The sequence below is a fragment of the Peromyscus californicus genome, unplaced genomic scaffold (assembly GCF_007827085.1).
Source record: "Peromyscus californicus insignis strain IS unplaced genomic scaffold, ASM782708v3 Scaffold_17__1_contigs__length_78620276, whole genome shotgun sequence".
NCBI classification, from domain to species: domain Eukaryota; kingdom Metazoa; phylum Chordata; class Mammalia; order Rodentia; family Cricetidae; genus Peromyscus; species Peromyscus californicus.
In genome coordinates, this window is record NW_026294469.1 from 52,305,219 (window position 1) to 52,323,068 (window position 17,850).

Here is a 17,850-nt window from a genome sequence, read left to right on the forward strand (position 1 = left end):
CTCTCTATTATCTTTTCTGAACTAGGACACATTAAGTGTGAATTTTTCATGACAAAAGGCATTAGAAAGACAATTTAGAGTTTTTGTTTTCACATTTTTATCACATTCATAGCAAAGTTATTCTGTTAATTGACATTTGCATGGGGCACTGGACATGTAGTCTAGATAGTCTGATGGGATGTTACATTATTTGATTTTATTTTTACTTTGTTTTGTTTCTGATTTTTTGAGACATAGTCTTATATCAATTAGGCTTCTTTAAAGTTGCTGTATAGTCAAGGATGACTTTGAGCTACTGGTGCTTCTACCCCTATCTCCTAAGTGCTGAAATTACAGGCATATACCACCACTCCCAGGTATAATATTTAGTTTTGTACTTCAGTTAGATCTTAGGAAGAGATAAGTCCAAATTAATGATTTATCTTGAATACTGTGTGTTGATTTGAAAGATGAATAGGATGTCCATTTATACAAGACATAGAAAAGCACAGACATAAAGGAAGAGTGTAAGAAGGAAAATAATGCCAGACCTGGTTCCGAATGTCTTCAGGGTAGGTCTGTGGCGGCTGGTGCTACCGGAGGTCCTGCTTCTAAAGTGTCTTTATTTGCTCCTTTTCCCTCTTCCCCTACTCCACTCCTCTTCTTCCTTCTCCCCTCCATCCTCTCTCTCTTCCCTATTCTCCCTTCTTCCCAGGATTATGATTACCATTAATAATTTAGTTAAGGTTATTCATCATTAAATAATTGTATCTTTCCAGTGTTAAGCTTTGAAAAACTTTACTTCCTTAAGCATTGCCTTTATTTTTCTTTATTTTTCGATGTTCTTTTTTCCCCTGTGAAAAATGTAAGGATTTTTTGTGCTTATAAACTAGAAGACTTTTGAGATTTGGACCAATAGGTGAAGAGCCTTTGTCATTCAAAATGTTAATTTTTGTCACATACATGTTTCTCATATCACAATAGGAGTAAAGGATAGATGGAGTTTAGGATATGCCTCAGATGAAAACTAAACAAGGTCTATTCAGACAGAAAGCATAGACATTATAATGTTGAAAACACATGTTTATGCTATTTAAAGAAAAGCTGGAGCACATATTTACGGGCTCATATTATATAAGTTTGCTATAATGATCAAATTTTCCATGGGATGGTAAGCCATTGATGAGGCTGTGAGCTCCACTAGTTCTTTCTTAAAGGACCCTCCCTGGCAAAATAACAGAACGGAGGTCTCTTTCCATGTGTAAGAAACAATAAATCATAGGTGGCACTGCAACTTTTCTGCTTTAAGAAGACGAGCAAATATGACTTTTCATCCTCTCATCCTAGTGCACCTATAGAATTAGGGTGAACTCAAACAATTACCACAGATTTTTCAGAGAATGTGAGAAGAGACTTGTAGTGAGGGAGGATTAGCCGGGCGGGAGTGCGGCCAGATGCATTATATACATAATCAGTTTCCTCTAAGCACGGTCAGTACTGCTGTTTCCTCTAAGCACGGTTATACTGCTGTTTCCTCTATGCACGGTCAGTACTGCTGTTTCCTCTAAGCACGTTTAGTACTGCTGTTTCCTCTAAGCACGGTTAGTACTGCTGTTTCCTCTAAGCATGGTTAGTACTGCTGTTTCCTCTAAGCATGGTTAGTACTACTGTTTCCTCTAAGCACGGTTAGTACTGCTGTTTCCTCTAAGCATGGTTAGTACTACTGTTTCCTCTAAGCACGGTCAGTACTGCTGTTTCCTCTAAGCACGGTTAGTACTGCTGTTTCCTCTAAGCACGTTTAGTACTGCTGTTTCCTCTAAGCACGGTTAGTACTGCTGTTTCCTCTAAGCATGGTTAGTACTGCTGTTTCCTCTAAGCATGGTTAGTACTACTGTTTCCTCTAAGCACGGTTAGTACTGCTGTTTCCTCTAAGCATGGTTAGTACTACTGTTTCCTCTAAGCACGGTCAGTACTGCTGTTTCCTCTAAGCACGGTTAGTACTGCTGTTTCCTCTAAGCACGTTTAGTACTGCTGTTTCCTCTAAGCACGGTTAGTACTACTGTTTCCTCTAAGCATGGTTAGTACTACTGTTTCCTCTAAGCACGGTTAGTACTGCTGTTTCCTCTAAGCACGGTTAGTACTGCTGTTTCCTCTAAGCATGGTTAGTACTACTGTTTCCTCTAAGCACATGTAATACTACTGTTTCCTCTAAGCACGTTTAGTACTACTGTTTCCTCTAAGCACGTTTAGTACTGCTGTTTCCTCTAAGCATGGTTAGTACTACTGTTTCCTCTAAGCACATGTAATACTACTGTTTCCTCTAAGCACGTTTAGTACTACTGTTTCTACTGTTGGGGTCCCCTAGAGCAGGGTGCTCAGCATTTTTGGTGGCATGAAGTTCAGCCACAGGGGGATCCCCCTTTGCTGCCAGTGCTTATAAGCTTTTTGCATGGTGAGGTAAATGTTATCTAGGTCATTTTTACTGAATTTTGTAATAAACTACTAAAGAGAAATTTTAAATTTTAAAATTATTCAGTGGAGGATATTAACTAGTTGGTATTCTTTTAAAGATTATAGTGGAAATTTTAGAAATTATGACATGTAATTAAATAATAAATATAACACAAAATAGTCATAAGTTTATAATAAACAAAACCCAGGTCTGTCTTGATAAAAAAGCATTGCAGTTTTCCACATAAAAGTTCCATGGGTAGGAGAAGTATGGAGCTGGTTTCCCTTTTCCTACTGTTCACAGACTTCTTTTGGTTTTACTGGTCACCGCCCACGTGCCTGAGTGACATTCGTGTGAAAATTATAAAAAGTTGTTGTTTTCCTGCAGCTGTCCCATCATAACAAAAGAGCTTCACTGCGTGCAAAGCAAACATATCATCTGGCAGACAATGGCTGCTGTGCTCAGAGCCCAAACCCATTGCTGCTCAGCTACAAAAGAAAGGAGAGGGATTAATTTGAAGATGCTTGTGCATGACATATGGTAATTTTTTCATAGGAAGGAAGTGTCAAATGATGACCTCTAAATCTTAACATTGACCTCTAGTTGTAGAATGTGTGTGCCATAAGGTCCTTTGGCTTTTTCATATGATAATTTAAGCTGCAACATTTTCCTAGGAGTACAACTTTCTTGGGTTGGGGGAGGGGGATTGGTTCATTCATTGTATAAGAATTATGAAGTTCATGATTTTAGTTTCAGTGCATATATTTTTAAAGGAAATGAAACTATTAAAATTCTTCCAAGAAGAGTTCAACATAACATACTGTGTATGTTTTCTACAAGTTGGTATATTTGAAATTGAGTTCTTAGGTAAGTGTAGAGAATCAAAATGCCATTGGGTATTCTTTTGTGGTATTTCAAAATAGTTTACACATAATATTATAAAATAAACTGTTCAAAAAATACCATCAACAATATGAAGGCCTCATAAAAGTTTTCTCTATCATGTATTTTAAAGACTGAATTAAATTTCTGATAATTCTTAATGTAGTTTTCTTGTTTTGTGGTTATGTTTTTATAAGATTTGTTTTATTGTGGATTTATAATATAAAAAAGATGTTGGCTTTAAGAGGAAGTTGAACTACATTGAGATCACTGTTCAAAATGATGCACCATCTCTGTGGTACTTTCTAATGAACATTCCCTTCCAATTAAAACTTCATTTTTTAGTTGTGTGTTCACTATATTTTGCTAATTTGTTTTCATTCTTCACTAATACTGAGCTTTTTTTCAGAAACTGCTGTACCTCAATTCTTTCCTCTTTATTTCTCCTGTTTTTCTCTGCAAGCCGCTGCACCTGTCGTTTCTGCTCGGTCTGATGCTGATCACTCTGGCTCTGACTCTGCTTCTACCACTTTACATACCTGTTTTTTAGTAAATGAAGGTATTCTCTCTCACTTTGTATCAACTTCCTTTCTGTCTCTGCTTTGGCCTGATAAACTTACTCTTTTTTTTTTTAAAATCTGATTTATACCTCCATCTGCTTTATTTTGTATGAGTTCTGAGGTTCCCATTTTGTAACTTTATTTGCTGAACTCAATGCCAGGTGGCAAATGTAAAAATGTGATGTTCCTCCTGCTGAGAATAAACCATGTCTGCAATCACCTCCACAGTCACAGGAAGGCAGGGATGCTAAGCTTGGTTGTGAAGTCTTGGTTAAAAGGTGGACTGTTTGTCATAGTGGTTTTTGCCATTTGATTTGTGGCATTAACGAGAACTTATTTTATATGTACAATTAGTGTGTGAGAGACACAATGTGCTATCTTACACAACCATATGCTCTAGCAAAAGATGAGTGAGTCTGTTAATTTACATTCTCTCTGAAAGTCTTCAGATTGATTACATAAGCCGATAAGAATTCTCCTATTCTTGTACTGTTTCTGCTTCAGGCAGAGGCACAGAAATCTGTAATTTAAGACTTTGGGTTCAGTTGGGCTAGCAGATCCTTCTTGTTGTGTAGTCACACAGATGGAAAATAATCTCAGAGCTCTGAAATTGCTAATGGAATATGCAAACACTGGCTGATCCATCCTCTCTTAGCATTATTTAAACCTGGAATGTAATGGGCTCATGAGTTCTATGTTTTATTCACTCTCTCCAGTATGGTCTTGACCTTTTAGTTTGTGTAAAATAAAAAGGAGGAACTTTACAAAAATCTGAAGTATCACTGAAAACGATTCTGACTCTTCACCAAAGCTAATATTGCAAGGCCATTCAACTGAAGGGAATGTTAGATTGCTTGAGAAGCACAGAGCCCTGTTACAAGTAGTGCTTCCCAGGGAAGAAAGAATGGAACCCGAAATGGCAATATCACTGTTTGTCTGGTTTCCCTGTCAGAGGACTGTGCTAAAGTTTGAATGTGAAGGCTGAATCAGAAGAATTAGAATAATATTTGTTGAGCCATTTTAAAAAATAGTCATTAATTTAAAATATGCTGTAAGGCGTTTGTAAGAATCCTCATGTGTTAAAGCTAACTCGTAAGTAGTTCATTAAGATGTATCTATGAAACATTAAAAAATACTAAGAAATTATTCATTAGTTGATATATATGTATCTACATATATATATATATATATATATATATATATATACATCCATGTGCTATAAATTTCAATATGAAATGTATGTCCATTGCTTAAATTAATGCAATTACATATTTGTTATCAGTTGATAAGAATTTCTTTACTGAATGGATGAATCTTTAAGTAGATGACTCATCTCTCTCTTTTTAACAATTTCAGAGATTATATTTTATCATAGGGTTTCATTATTAATTTAGAAGAATACAGTTTTAATTTTTTCAAAGCACAGAATTGTTAAATTTTTGTGCTCACAGATAATATATTATAAATGATAGAGAATGATTTTTCACCCATTCTTGATTATTTGTCTTTAGATGTTATCCTTTGGAAAAAACGGCAAAGTACTATGAACTAATAATGACCTCATAGATAACTCACTATATATACAATTTTGCACAGTTGTGAAATAACTCATAAAATCTGTATACTAGTACAGTGGTAGATAACATGTCTTTCTCAAATAATTAGATTTCATATCAAGAATCAGAAATTTGGAAAAAATAACTTAATTTTCTTTAAGTTGGAATCAGTGATGTTTAAGACTGTAAATTTTAAATTGTCAAGTTTTTAATTGTGTAGAATGTCTTCATTCACTTTTCCTTTAAAAACTGACATTTTGCTATTTAGCTTCAATTGTGACGGTTTTTGATTCCTTTAGTAAGAAAGGGCTCAGTAACTATGTTTTTAAAGCCCCTGACAGAGAAGGGAAGGCAACCCTGTTGGCTGGTCTGTTGGCAGCGCCCAGAACAATGCCTTCAGTGACTGGACCTATGATGGATACCTGTGTGAATGCCCTTCTACATGGCATCAAGGTCACATGTATAGATAGCTCTCACATGTGTTTATTTCTATCCTTTCCCATCTTCTAACATGTTTATTTTAGAAAAATCTTTCTAGAAATATGTTTTCTTTGAAAATTTGGCAAAACTTTGTATGGAAAATTGTTTTTATTGGTTTTAAAATCTTCACAGTTCTTATAGGTCACAAATGCATGACTGAGGGATGAAATACATTTCATGATGTTTTGATACATAATAATAATATTAAAGTAAAATGACTTATAACATAATTTCATAAATATACATAAATAAAAACTTTATAGTTCCTGGAGAATACTACGATGTCTAAAGTCATCTGTATGTCACCTTTTGATAGGATGGAGCCAGTTAGCAGCCATGCACTGTGTTATGCTGCCTGACCTGCTGGGCCTGGATAAATTTAGGCCTCCTCTTCTGGAGATGCTGGCTCGACGATGGCAAGATCGATGCTTGGAGGTAATGCTGAGGTCATAAAGAAGATAAAAATACTTCAATAAACATACGTAATGTTTATCTCATTTGTCCTTCTCACTTACTCATTCCATTATGGAAAATATGGATTCAAGATTTCCATGTTTTTTCTCCTTTGTTTCTGTAGTAAACAGTAAATATTCTAGCTTGTTTATTTATTTACTTTTAAAAATTCATTGAGTATTTCATTAAAAGTTCCACATACTTTGTAGAGTTATTTCTTAAGTATTGGTTTCTGTAGCGATAATGCACCCATATGACAAAGACATATAACCACCTCCCCCATGATTGCATATTCAGAATCCCTTCCATCAAATTCCAAGTGAGTAGTCAGAGACCAATGGAAGGTCCTGTGTTGTAGTATAACAAGACAGTCTTTGGAATTAAAAAAGAACTTAAGTATGTGTTGGTGACAGCAGTTACTAACTTTGTGACCCTGGATACTTTGCTTATTCTATGTGGAGATCATTTATAAAGTAGAGACAATAATGTAATTCTCATGAGAACACACATGTTACTAGGCAGTTTTGCTGTGTGAACATCATAGATTGTATGTATGTATACTCAATAGCCATGATGTCACTGAGAAGTAACTTGACAGGACCTCTGTATATCTGGCCTGTTGTTGACTGAAGCATCGTAATACTTTTAGATATTTGCCTGTTCTGGTCTCTGTCCACTCGGCTCCCAACAGAACTGAAGTATACTCAAGTTTTCATTGAATAACCTTTTAATTCACTTTAAAAGACAATATACTTATAAAGAATGTTTTACTCAAACTCTTCTTTAGGTGAAGCTGAGTTATCCCTTAAGTTATAGTTAATAAATTGAATAAATTGATTGGTACTTTGATTAAAAATAGAGTAGCTTCTTTGGGCTTAGGCCTGTAGTATTTCTGTTAAACAAAACTGAAATTAAACTGCAAAATAAACAATGCATAGCCAATTGAAAGAAAAATGGATATGATTTTGAAAAAGGACTCCCTCTATAGAACTGAAAGAGGTTACACAGGAATCTATTCACCCATTTTGTTTGTGTCTCGGTATATGTGAATCATGTGGATTTATACCTATTGGATTATATAAAAGATCAATGCTTGAGGCAATGTTGATGTGATAAAGTAGATAACAAATATTAAAAAGGCTTGGTGAAATGTAAATTTCAAATCAAGAAACAATTTTTTGGAGACCTCTGTCATCAGTCTGGCCTGTTGACTCACACATTATTATTCAGTGAATGGCTTAAACGTGTTTGCCCACCCTTACCCCCTTCCCTTAGCTCCAAGCAAAATTGTAGTAGGTAAAGAATTTACTAGAAAAGGTTAAGTTTCTTTTGGGTATCAGGGAAAACAATTTACTTCTCCTAACATTGATTTTTTTAAAAACAATAATAGTTACATGGAAATTTAATAATTGAAGATGCTGTATTAGGGTAGAAGAATCCTTTAGAAAATCATTTTAAACATAAAGCTGATTAAATATCTCTCCATTAGTTTAAAAATATTTTTGAATGAAAGCGTCTTGAATCATGTGTAAGATGCTATCATTCTAGCTACTTACTTCCTTATTTGATTTATAGTTTTTCTCATGTAAATAAATACGCTTTCTGTGTTTCCTAATTTTCTATCACTCTAAGTCGTGTGGTTTGTGGACATCACTTTACCGACTGACACGCTTTCCGTGTTTTCTCATTTGCTCCTGTGATTCTGTTAGGTGAGAGAGGCTGCCCAGGCCCTGCTTCTGGCCGAGCTGAGAAGAATTGAACAGGCAGGACGAAAAGAAACTATTGATACCTGGGCTCCTTATTTACCTCAATATATGGACCATGTCATATCACGTAAGTGTTGTCATGCTTTTCTGAAAACCTCTGGAGCATCTGGGGGAAAGAGTGCCAGGCCCAGAAGTGTTTGTGCTTTGTGATGTGAGCAGATGTGAGAAGAAGGATCCTTGAATCCTGGTCTTTCTTATTTGAATCTTGGTAGTTTAGAGTATGCCAGTTAATAGGAACAAGGTATAACAAATGCCAAAATATCCACTAATGACTTTTTTTTTTTTTTGAGACAGGGTTTCTTTGTGTAGCTTTTGAAGCCTGTCCTGGAACTCATTCTGTAGCCCAGGCTTAGCTACAGATTAAAAGCATAATATAGCCACTGGTTATTCCCCAAAGCAATGCTAGAAATGCATGTGTTGTGAGGTGTCTTTTAGTGGGTCCAGAGAGGATAATATAAACCGAGTGATAATGAGCACCATTATGTGGGAACTTTCTTTGTATCAGACTTTTGCTAAGTATTTGCAAGGTCTCTGCTTCTTAATTTAAGCATTTTGACAACCTGGTAAAATAGATGCTGTTGTTGTCATACCCTGTATTTTGTTTTCTTTCACATGAGGTAATGAGGCTAAGGCGACTGGAAATTTTTCTGAAGGCCCTTCAGTCACTTAAGTGACTGCTAGACTCCAAAACTCATTTTTCTTACCCTCTGTTTATACTATCTGGCTTACTCCGGCATCTTTAGATCTTGACTGAGGCCAATGTGTAAAAATAAATAGACTAGACATTTGGCTTGCCCAGTACTACTATAAAATGGTGTCTTTCCCAGTCATGTTATGTTTAACTGAAGCACAAAGTGAAGCAGAAAAATCACTGTTAGGAAAGGACTCTCTGGTATTTCTTGTTATTGTTTAAAAATAAAGTAGTTTGCTCTTCATTAAATTTAAATTTTTCTCTTTTTGTAATTAAATCTTTTTTACTTAAGAATACTATTTTTGAGGTCTTAAAAAGTTATGTGAATGCTGGATTATCTAAAATTTAATTGTAATTGTGTGTGTGTGTGTGTGTGTGTGTGTGTGTGTGTGTGTGTGTATGTGTGTGTCTGTAAGGATAAACAGCCGTACATTCTACTAAACATAAGTAAAACATCACACATTATCAACTTTTGATTCAATATGTTAATCAATTCTGGAACTGTAATGCTGAGTGTAGAATTAGTTTTACTTTCTTTTATTGAGAGCTTTCTGTTTTAATAAAAGGGGAAGCTAAAGGAATAGGGCTTCTGAACGTATTAAAGGAGAAGAAAGAGTTTCACAAATGAGGAATGACCACATAGGGCTGTTGAACAGATTTTCTGTCCTAGGGGATCAAAAGGTTATGGAGCCAGCTGGTGGACAGCCCACACCTGCTGTCCACCTGCTTGCAGTGAAGTCCCTTCCACCATCGCCGCCAGTGTTTGTGGCGATGACCATCACTGCAAGTTTTAAAGCATGGTTTTACAAGCAGAACCTACTTCTGGCATGAGAATCACAGTCACTGAGATAGAGAACACGTTCAAGAGCCTATCTGGAAAGCACGCCACTCACCAGCAGTTGTCTTCTGATTTAACCAAGCTATGTATTTAAAGACGTGCAAGGGATGTTGGAAGTGCCTAAGTTATGCCTGCTTTTTGCAGAAGAGTACCTTTATTAATTATTTCCCTGATATCCACAAAATATCCTTCTTGGACTATGATGACCTTTTATCTTTGAGATGCAGGTTAAGCAGATAGCAGCTTTCTCTAAGTTCACTGTCAGGAAGGGATTGGGCTGAGAATAAAACCGTGCCAATTGACCATGTTGATAATACCCTTTGCATTTTATGTAGGTATGGTGTATAATCGCCCAACAAAAAGCTGTTTATATGTTTGTGTGACAAGAAAGGCAATGATGGGCCAAGGGCAGGTGCTTTTCTTGGGGCTCTTGAGAGCGTTAGTGGAAACCTTGTGCACAGTGACCGGTCTACATGATATAAGTAGTGAGCATGGGCAGCTCAGCCCTTTCTGTCCCTGCACTTGTTCGGCTACTTTTGCTTTCCTTATCCTGCTGCCTCAGCATTCATTTAAATGTACACCTCCCAGGGAGCCTGACAGTAGACGGGCAGTCACTGGGGAAGAAAAAGCATCAGCAGCCTGCCTTAACTGATAGCCACAAATTTTCAGAGGACCCCAAAGGCCTCAGTTATTGAGTGGCATGAAGCTTGCTTCAGGTGATTGAGTTTTGTCTTGAACCAGTCAAGAGTTATTGTTTTATCCTTTTTTGTTTTGTTTTGTTTTTTTCCTTTGGTTTTTCGAGACAGGGTTTCTCTGTGTAGCTTTGCGCCTCTCCTGGAACTCACTTGGTAGCCCAGGCTGGCCTCGAACTCACAGAGATCCACCTGGCTCTGCCTCCCGAGTGCTGGGATTAAAGGCGTGCGCCACCACCGCCTGGCTGTTTTATCCTTTGTAGATATCAAAAATATGTAAATTTTTGCTTCCAACCTTTTGGTAGGAAAGCTAATATTAGTTGCACTATGTTTCCTATCCCAATGCTAAATACAGCATACATTCTTTAACACTGACTTATGGAAATAGTGTACACCCTTTCTGAGTCATCATTTGTGTGTGGGGTATCACTTTTATGTTCCAATACATTTTTATAGAAGTCTAATAATTTTACTAAAAAGAGATTATTATTATTTTTTAAAACTTTTAAATTACAGTGTAGATAAAGATAAATGTTGCCTGAGATTTATTTAGAATTAAAGATGTTTTGCAGAACCTGCTTTTATATATTTCTTACTTGTGACATTCTACATGTAGCATTTGATAATTGACTTTTTTATGAGGTCAAGCACCTGCTGGTTTATGAAATATGCCCACATTTGCCCTTCATTCCAGTCGGTGACTTCTCTGAAGTAAATGCTGATGGGTCCTGATTTTTTCTGGCCTGTAATACAGTTTGACCTCAAGGGGCATTAGGTCACAAGCGTAATTATTTCTCATACATTGTATTCTGCTTGCTCACAGTGCTCATCTCTTCCAGCTTCAGAAACATTAGACACATAAAATTCACTCTTATTATATAAATGAAAAATCTCTCCTAATGCGTGTCTGCTGTGAGTTTATACACTTCTGGCCAGTGTAGTATTAATTTGTAAGGTTTTCTTCTCAGATATGGATAGAACAATGTGTAACACCTTGTGTTTAATACATATTGATATTATCAGAAAGCTTAATCCTTTGTTCTCTTTAAGTCCCTGCTTTTTAAGCTTCCTTTTATGTTAAATTGCCAGGATCAGGCTCCTCTTTTACTCAGCCTTGTAAACAATAGGATTTCTTCGTTCGACAAAAGACACACTTAGTAAATGTTTCGAGTTTGACTTCCAAAAAAACCATACTGTAATACCTCCTTTTAACCTGGTAATTATAAAGTAGTAGTCACTCTGGCCACACATATGAATGGACCAACAATAGACATGAAGATAAGATGGTGATGCATGTGTCAGATGTATAGAAAGTGTAGCTGGTGAAATATTCCTGATGTTAGTGTGTTCTCTAGAGGGCAGATAATGCCAGGATTTGTGGTGGGAGACAGCGGGAGAGACTAGGAAGGACTTGACACATATGATTTAATTGAATCTGGCCCCAGTTCTCAAAGGCCTTAAACTACATAGCCTTACTCCCCTCCCCTTTCTCCCTTTCTGTTTTCTCTATTTTCTTTACATTTGTCTTGTATGTTTGGAACTTCCAGAGATAACCATCCTAGCGGTATGATTTTTAATTTTTTAAATAACTAAATAGATGCTCAGGATATTTATACAAGTCTATTTTTAGTAGAAATATTTTTGAAAAACACCTACTCTATGCAGAAGCTGTCATTTCAGGCCATGCTGGGGAGTGGCTGCTGCTTGCTTGTCACGGACCACCTCTTGATAAAGACATCTTAGATTGGTGTGCCTCTTGCATTTCAGATTATATTTCTTAGAATTTTTCCTTCTCTGTCTTTTTATTGTTTAGTAATTGTGATGAATTTTTTTTTTTTTTTTTTTTTTTTTTTTGGTTTTTCGAGACAGGGTTTCTCTGTGTAGCTTTGCGCCTTTCCTGGAACTCACTTGGTAGCCCTGGCTGGCCTCGAACTCACAGAGATCCGCCTGGCTCTGCCTCCCAAGTGCTGGGATTAAAGGCGTGCGCCACCACCGCCCGGCTTGATGAATTTTTATTGCTATTGAGCTGTTTCATTTCACTCATGATGGATTCTTTCCTGATTTCTGATTTGCTGTTTGTACTACTGTGGAAATAGGGAAGCCAGGTAATCAAGCGTTTTCTAGTTAAATATTTGGTGAGGCCGAGAATGAAGGCTGTGAGGTGGAAAGCTGCCTGACAGAGCTTTAGACTAAGTGTCTTGTTAGGCCCTCACTCTATGCCTGCCCAGATCACCTTTGGGGGTTGTTGTGGCATTCTGGATATCTTTCTTTTTAAGTAGTAATATACTAATTGAAATTGGTGAAATATAGGGAAAATTGCTTGGTTAAATACCTCTTAGATTTCCTGTTTTATAAATCAGTTGGGATTAAAGGGCATGGTTCTTTCATGGCAATCTGAAGAAACTATAATCATCTTACATTGAGTTCCATATGTATAAGCCTCTTCTGTATACTGGAAGCAGAAAGGCTTTTATGTCCAGATAAACTGTATTTATTCAAAGTACACTATATATTGCATTTGCTTACAGTGTTTCATTGGGAATGAAGTATTTGTTCCTCCTTTTTTCTCTGGAATGTCATAGGAGTTGAAGTTAAATTTAAATGTCCTAGACTGATCATGTATTTAACAACAATAAATGATTCTGCTTATCTGTGTTTGGCCGCCAATCTAATGGAATTTCTACTTTAAGAGCCATAGCTTTTTAAAAGAATATCCCATCTATTTGACATGTTTCTTGAGGCATTATTTGATATTCTAGTGATTTTTCTTTTATGTATTCAGTAGTCTTGGAAACTAGAGTAGTAAAATGTTTTTGTGTAGGTTGGAATTCAGATCTAGTTTAAGCAATACAAAGGAAACAGTGTAATCAAGTGATGTGGGCTGGGAACTTGGCAACATTATTTGAGTGAGTGCATGCTTCTGAGGATCAACATTGTCCACTCTGCCATCAGAGTCCAGGCTGCTTTGTGATCACCAGAGGAGCCCCTGACAGTTTACCATGGTGTGGAACAAAGCAAGGTGTGAAAGATGAGGGAATCAACCACTTGTTCCCTAGAGCAGTGAGGAATTGTGGCACCTTCTAGTGTGGGCCTCCTTACATGTCTCTCTCCATCTTATTCCATTCGGGTCTCTTCTGCAGAGCTATTTGACCTGAAGGGCATACAATAATTTCGGTAATTTCCTTCTTTTTCTCTTTCACAAGTCTGCCCTCATCTCTATTTCTTCAATACAATACAGCCAAGCTTCTCCCAGATCTGCTGCCTATGTTCAGACACGTGGGAGGTGTACATGGCTTTCTGTGAGATATGTGTGCACTTTTACTTCTGGCTGTAAGCACGGAAGAATTTAAGCCTGTGGAGACTGTTTCATAAAAGAGAACCACCCACTCAACCTTTGATACATCCTTTTTTAAAGTGATGCTTAAGTGAAATGCCTGGTAATATCTTCAGCTGAGATTCTAGTGGCCTTTGTGATAATAAATGACCTAATATCACTCACTGTGAAGAAGATGGTATTGATTTGTGTCATCGTTCTCTTGCGCATTTGCTGAAGACAAAAATTTATAATGCTAATGGAAATAAAGCAAAGACATTCCTGTGAACACTGGAACATGTTTTTCTAATAGAGCAAGTGTTCCAGGAAGGTTTAAATATAAATTTTGGATGAGAATGGTCCCTATAGGCTCATCTATTTGAATACTTGGTCCCCAGCTGGAACTATTTGGGAAGGATTAGAAAGTGTAGCCTTGTGGGAGGAGGTGTGTCCCTGGGAATGGGCTGTGAGGTTTCAAAAGTCAATACCATTCTCAGTTAGTTCTTTCTGTCTGCCTCCTACTTGTGGATAAGGCTGTCAGCTGCTTCTGCAGCACCATGCCTGCTGCCATGTTTTCTGCCATGAATATAATGCTAGGTAATGGTAGTTTTTGTTCTAGTATTATTTACATGTTGTGGGATTAAAGTTCTCCAACTACACTAAATACCTTTGCCTAATAACCTTTCCGTCCCACTCCCCCTGCATTTTTATACAGTATTCTGTCCTTTATTATTCTCTAGTGATGTTGCTCTACTGACTTACTTCATTTGCTGGATTTATTAAGCATATTTTGATATGAATATGTATTAAATGGCTCATTGTATATGACATTTGCAGACTTTGTTAATATTTCTAGCACTTCTAGCACACAAATGTAAAGGAAAAAATTTCTTTTTGTTTGAACACCTGAATTGACCCCAGCAAGATTGAGATTGATCTGGTTTCTTTCAGCCTGTTAAATGCCAATCCAGTCATCTGTAACAGTACTTAGTGTTTTTGTAATTTTCCCATACATATTTTCTGTTTCTTCTATAAAACTAACCCATCACTTACCAAGATTTTCTTTGCTTGATTTAGAGATGAAAACATCCACAGTCATCTCTTATTATTATTGTTTTAAAAATGTGTCCCATAGTCGATGCCACGTCTATAGTCACACTGATCTTTTATAATCCTGTGGAAGGACTTTATAATTTGCCGGAAATTCTGGTGAGACTTACATTTGAAATGTTCTTAGACTAAAGAAGATCCAGCTTGAAGAACAGATGTGGAAGAGGATGAATGGTTCTTCATTCATTAATATTTCTGATGATTTAAGAACATGATTAACCTCCATGTTTGGGGTTGTAGAGATGACTCAACCACTAAAAAGTACCTAGTCCTCTAGGTGCTACTGAAGAGGCTGGAGTTTAGTTCCCATCACCCATATCAGGTCAACTCTGTAGCTTCAGCTCCAGGGAATTTCCATGCTTCTCTCTCTCTCTCTCTCTCTCTCTCTCTCTCTCTCATGTGCTCACATGTGGTTATATATTTAAAAATAATAAAAATAAACATTTTAAAAAGGATTCCTTTAAAAACTATTTCTGTTTTAGTAATTAAGTATAATTAGACAACTTCATTCATAGTTTGTAGGTACAAAGATATAAATTAGCTTATTTTTAGTTATCTTAATGTCTCAGACATGAAGAAGACTTTTCTTATTCATTGGTAGGATGTGTCTAGAATAGATTACTCAGATTTTAAAAAAATTTTGCTTTTCTTTTTTGAAACAGACTCACTAAATAGCCCTCGATAACCCAAAATTTGCTATGTAGACCAGTCTGACCTCAAACACACCGAGATCAGCCTGCCTTTTCCTTCCGCTCCCCACAGAATGTGATTAAAGGCATGCGCCACTATATCTAGTGTCGGGGGCCATCCCATCCCCACTTTTCCCCAGAGTACTCTTGAGTAGGAGCAGCAGGAAATATTATTTAGAAGTATAGAGGGCAGAGAAACAGATAGAAAATACAGGATAACCTCAGGATGGCCTGGATCCTAATCCATCAGCCCTGACTGTCTCTGCCCTAGGGTTTTTAAAGGAATGCCAAGGGGTGGAACAAAAGACACCCCCCACCCCTCCCCACCCTCTCCACACAGGCAAGTGCAGACCATCTCAGACACCTGGTACTCGGGCCTGTGGTCCAATCATCCTTTTTATGCAGACCTGCTGGGTAAAGCCTAAATGGGCTCCAACAATCTAGCCTAAATAGTTTTTCTTTAATTAAAAAAATGTCTGCTGTTAAGTTAGGGTTCATTTTCAAACAAATGCTATCATGATCAGAGACACAAACTGGAGGGAAACTGAACTTCCAGTTCTAGATGGCGTAGCATTCATAGCTTTAAACTATCATGGCTTTTCATGTTCCTAGGGTCACTTTCATAAACTACTTATGGCCACCTACAGGTCACTAGGTGTCTCCTGTTTTTAAGTTATGATTGTGAGTCTGAGACAAACTTCCTCATGGGAGTATGGAGCTCACATGGAATAGGGGGTGCTCTAGCATGATGGTTATCAGAGGAAAGGTGAGATAGAATGAAGTTTGGAAGATGATACGAACATCCTAATTTCATCCCCAGCTCAGTCACTGGTCTATACTTTTTCATTGTGATTTCCGAGCAGATGACAATACCTTGGGATTAAAATGGCATTTTTACAGGACTTTTCTGAGGTTGAGTTCTAATTTGCTGAACCAGATTACTGAGGTGAAATTAAACTGAATGTGGAGAGCAGAAGATCTGGCACCTTGTCCCCCAGAGAGAACATTTGTCATTGTTTTCTTTGTTATAAAAAGAGAGGTTTGCACTTTTCAAATATTTTAGGTAGTAAATATAAAATAATTTTTTTCCGGGCATTTAAAACTCTTTTTCTTAATGGACGTATGTCACATTAATTACATTTGTATTTATTTTAATTAATGTGATGGTTGTGGAGGTGAGAGAACAACATTCAGGAGGGGAGGTAATTCTTCTGTCATGTGAGTCCTGGGATTAAACTCAGGTCATTAGGCTTGGTGGCAAATATCTTCATGTGCTGACTTAACTCCAGGCCCAGAAATGCTACATTTCTTGTGCATTGAAATGAGCTTGCTGTTTTTGCCTCTTGTAGCCTTTGCAGCACCTTTTTGAAACTCATTGCTCTATTCACTAATGCCATCTTACTCAAACAAATTATTTTCTGTATCATACACATGCCACATCCATGTATGTGCTTATACTAACAGTATAGAGGAGAGAGAGAAATACTGGGGGATATCTTTCTGTACGCTATGAATATGTGTTGCTATGATTGGTTATTAAAGGAGCTGCTCTGGCCTATGGCGAGTCATACTATAGCCAGGCAGAAAACCTAAGACAGAGACAGAAAGAAGAAAGCAGAGGCAGGAGAGACGCCAGCCTGCTGCCCAAGGAGCAACATGCCAGGAGACTGGCAAAGCCATGGAAGATGCCAAATACAAATAGACTAGATATTGTAACTGTAATTCTTGCTTGATAACTGTTCTATTATATATAATTTTACTATGTTAAAGTTAAAAACCTTCCTTTTTGATTAGACAGAAAAGAGGAAGTGCTGAGGGATATCTTTCTGTATGCTGTGAATATATGTTGTTCCCATTGGTTAATAAATAAGCTGCTTTGGCCTATGGCAAGACAGCTTAGAGACAAGTGGGAAATTGAAGGAGAGAGACAGGAAAGAGAAAGGCGGAGTCTAGAGAGACACCAGCACTGCCAGGAGAAGCAATATGTGAAAGTGCTGGTAAGCCATGGCCATGTGGCAACTTATAGATTAATAGAAATTGGTTAAGTTATAAGATCTAGCTAGTAAGATCTGAGCCATACGCCATATAATTTACAATTAATATTGAGCCTCTGAGTGATTATTTTATAAGCGGCTCCAGGACCGCTGGACTGAATGGGGCTGCGGGGCCTGGCAGGACCAGAGAAACCTTCTGACTACAGAGGGGGGGGGGCGGCGGAGATCGCATTAGTGTAGAGTTAGTATAAACTTTATTATATATAGACAGCAACTCACTAAATTTTGTTTTCATGCAGATTAACTTTGGTTTCTTTGTGACCCCTGTGATTGTGTACAATATTTTGGACAATATATTCTTACTACTTACCCAGCAAATAAAGTACTCTTCATGG

At 37.2% G+C, this 17,850-nt stretch overlaps 1 protein-coding gene across 2 annotated transcripts in view; it reads left to right on the forward strand.

Moving 5' to 3' along the window:
* Positions 1-17,850, forward strand: part of Wdr7 (WD repeat domain 7) — a 296,825-nt gene that overhangs the window by 97,681 nt on the left and 181,294 nt on the right. Inside the window, exons 17-19 of one of the 2 annotated variants that reach the window (XM_052742313.1) lie at positions 3,777-3,872; positions 6,226-6,344; positions 8,072-8,195. In XM_052742313.1, the coding sequence (XP_052598273.1) occupies positions 3,777-3,872; positions 6,226-6,344; positions 8,072-8,195 (339 nt within the window). The remainder of the gene's footprint in view (positions 1-3,776; positions 3,873-6,225; positions 6,345-8,071; positions 8,196-17,850) is intronic. The other variant, XM_052742314.1, reaches the window with a different exon arrangement.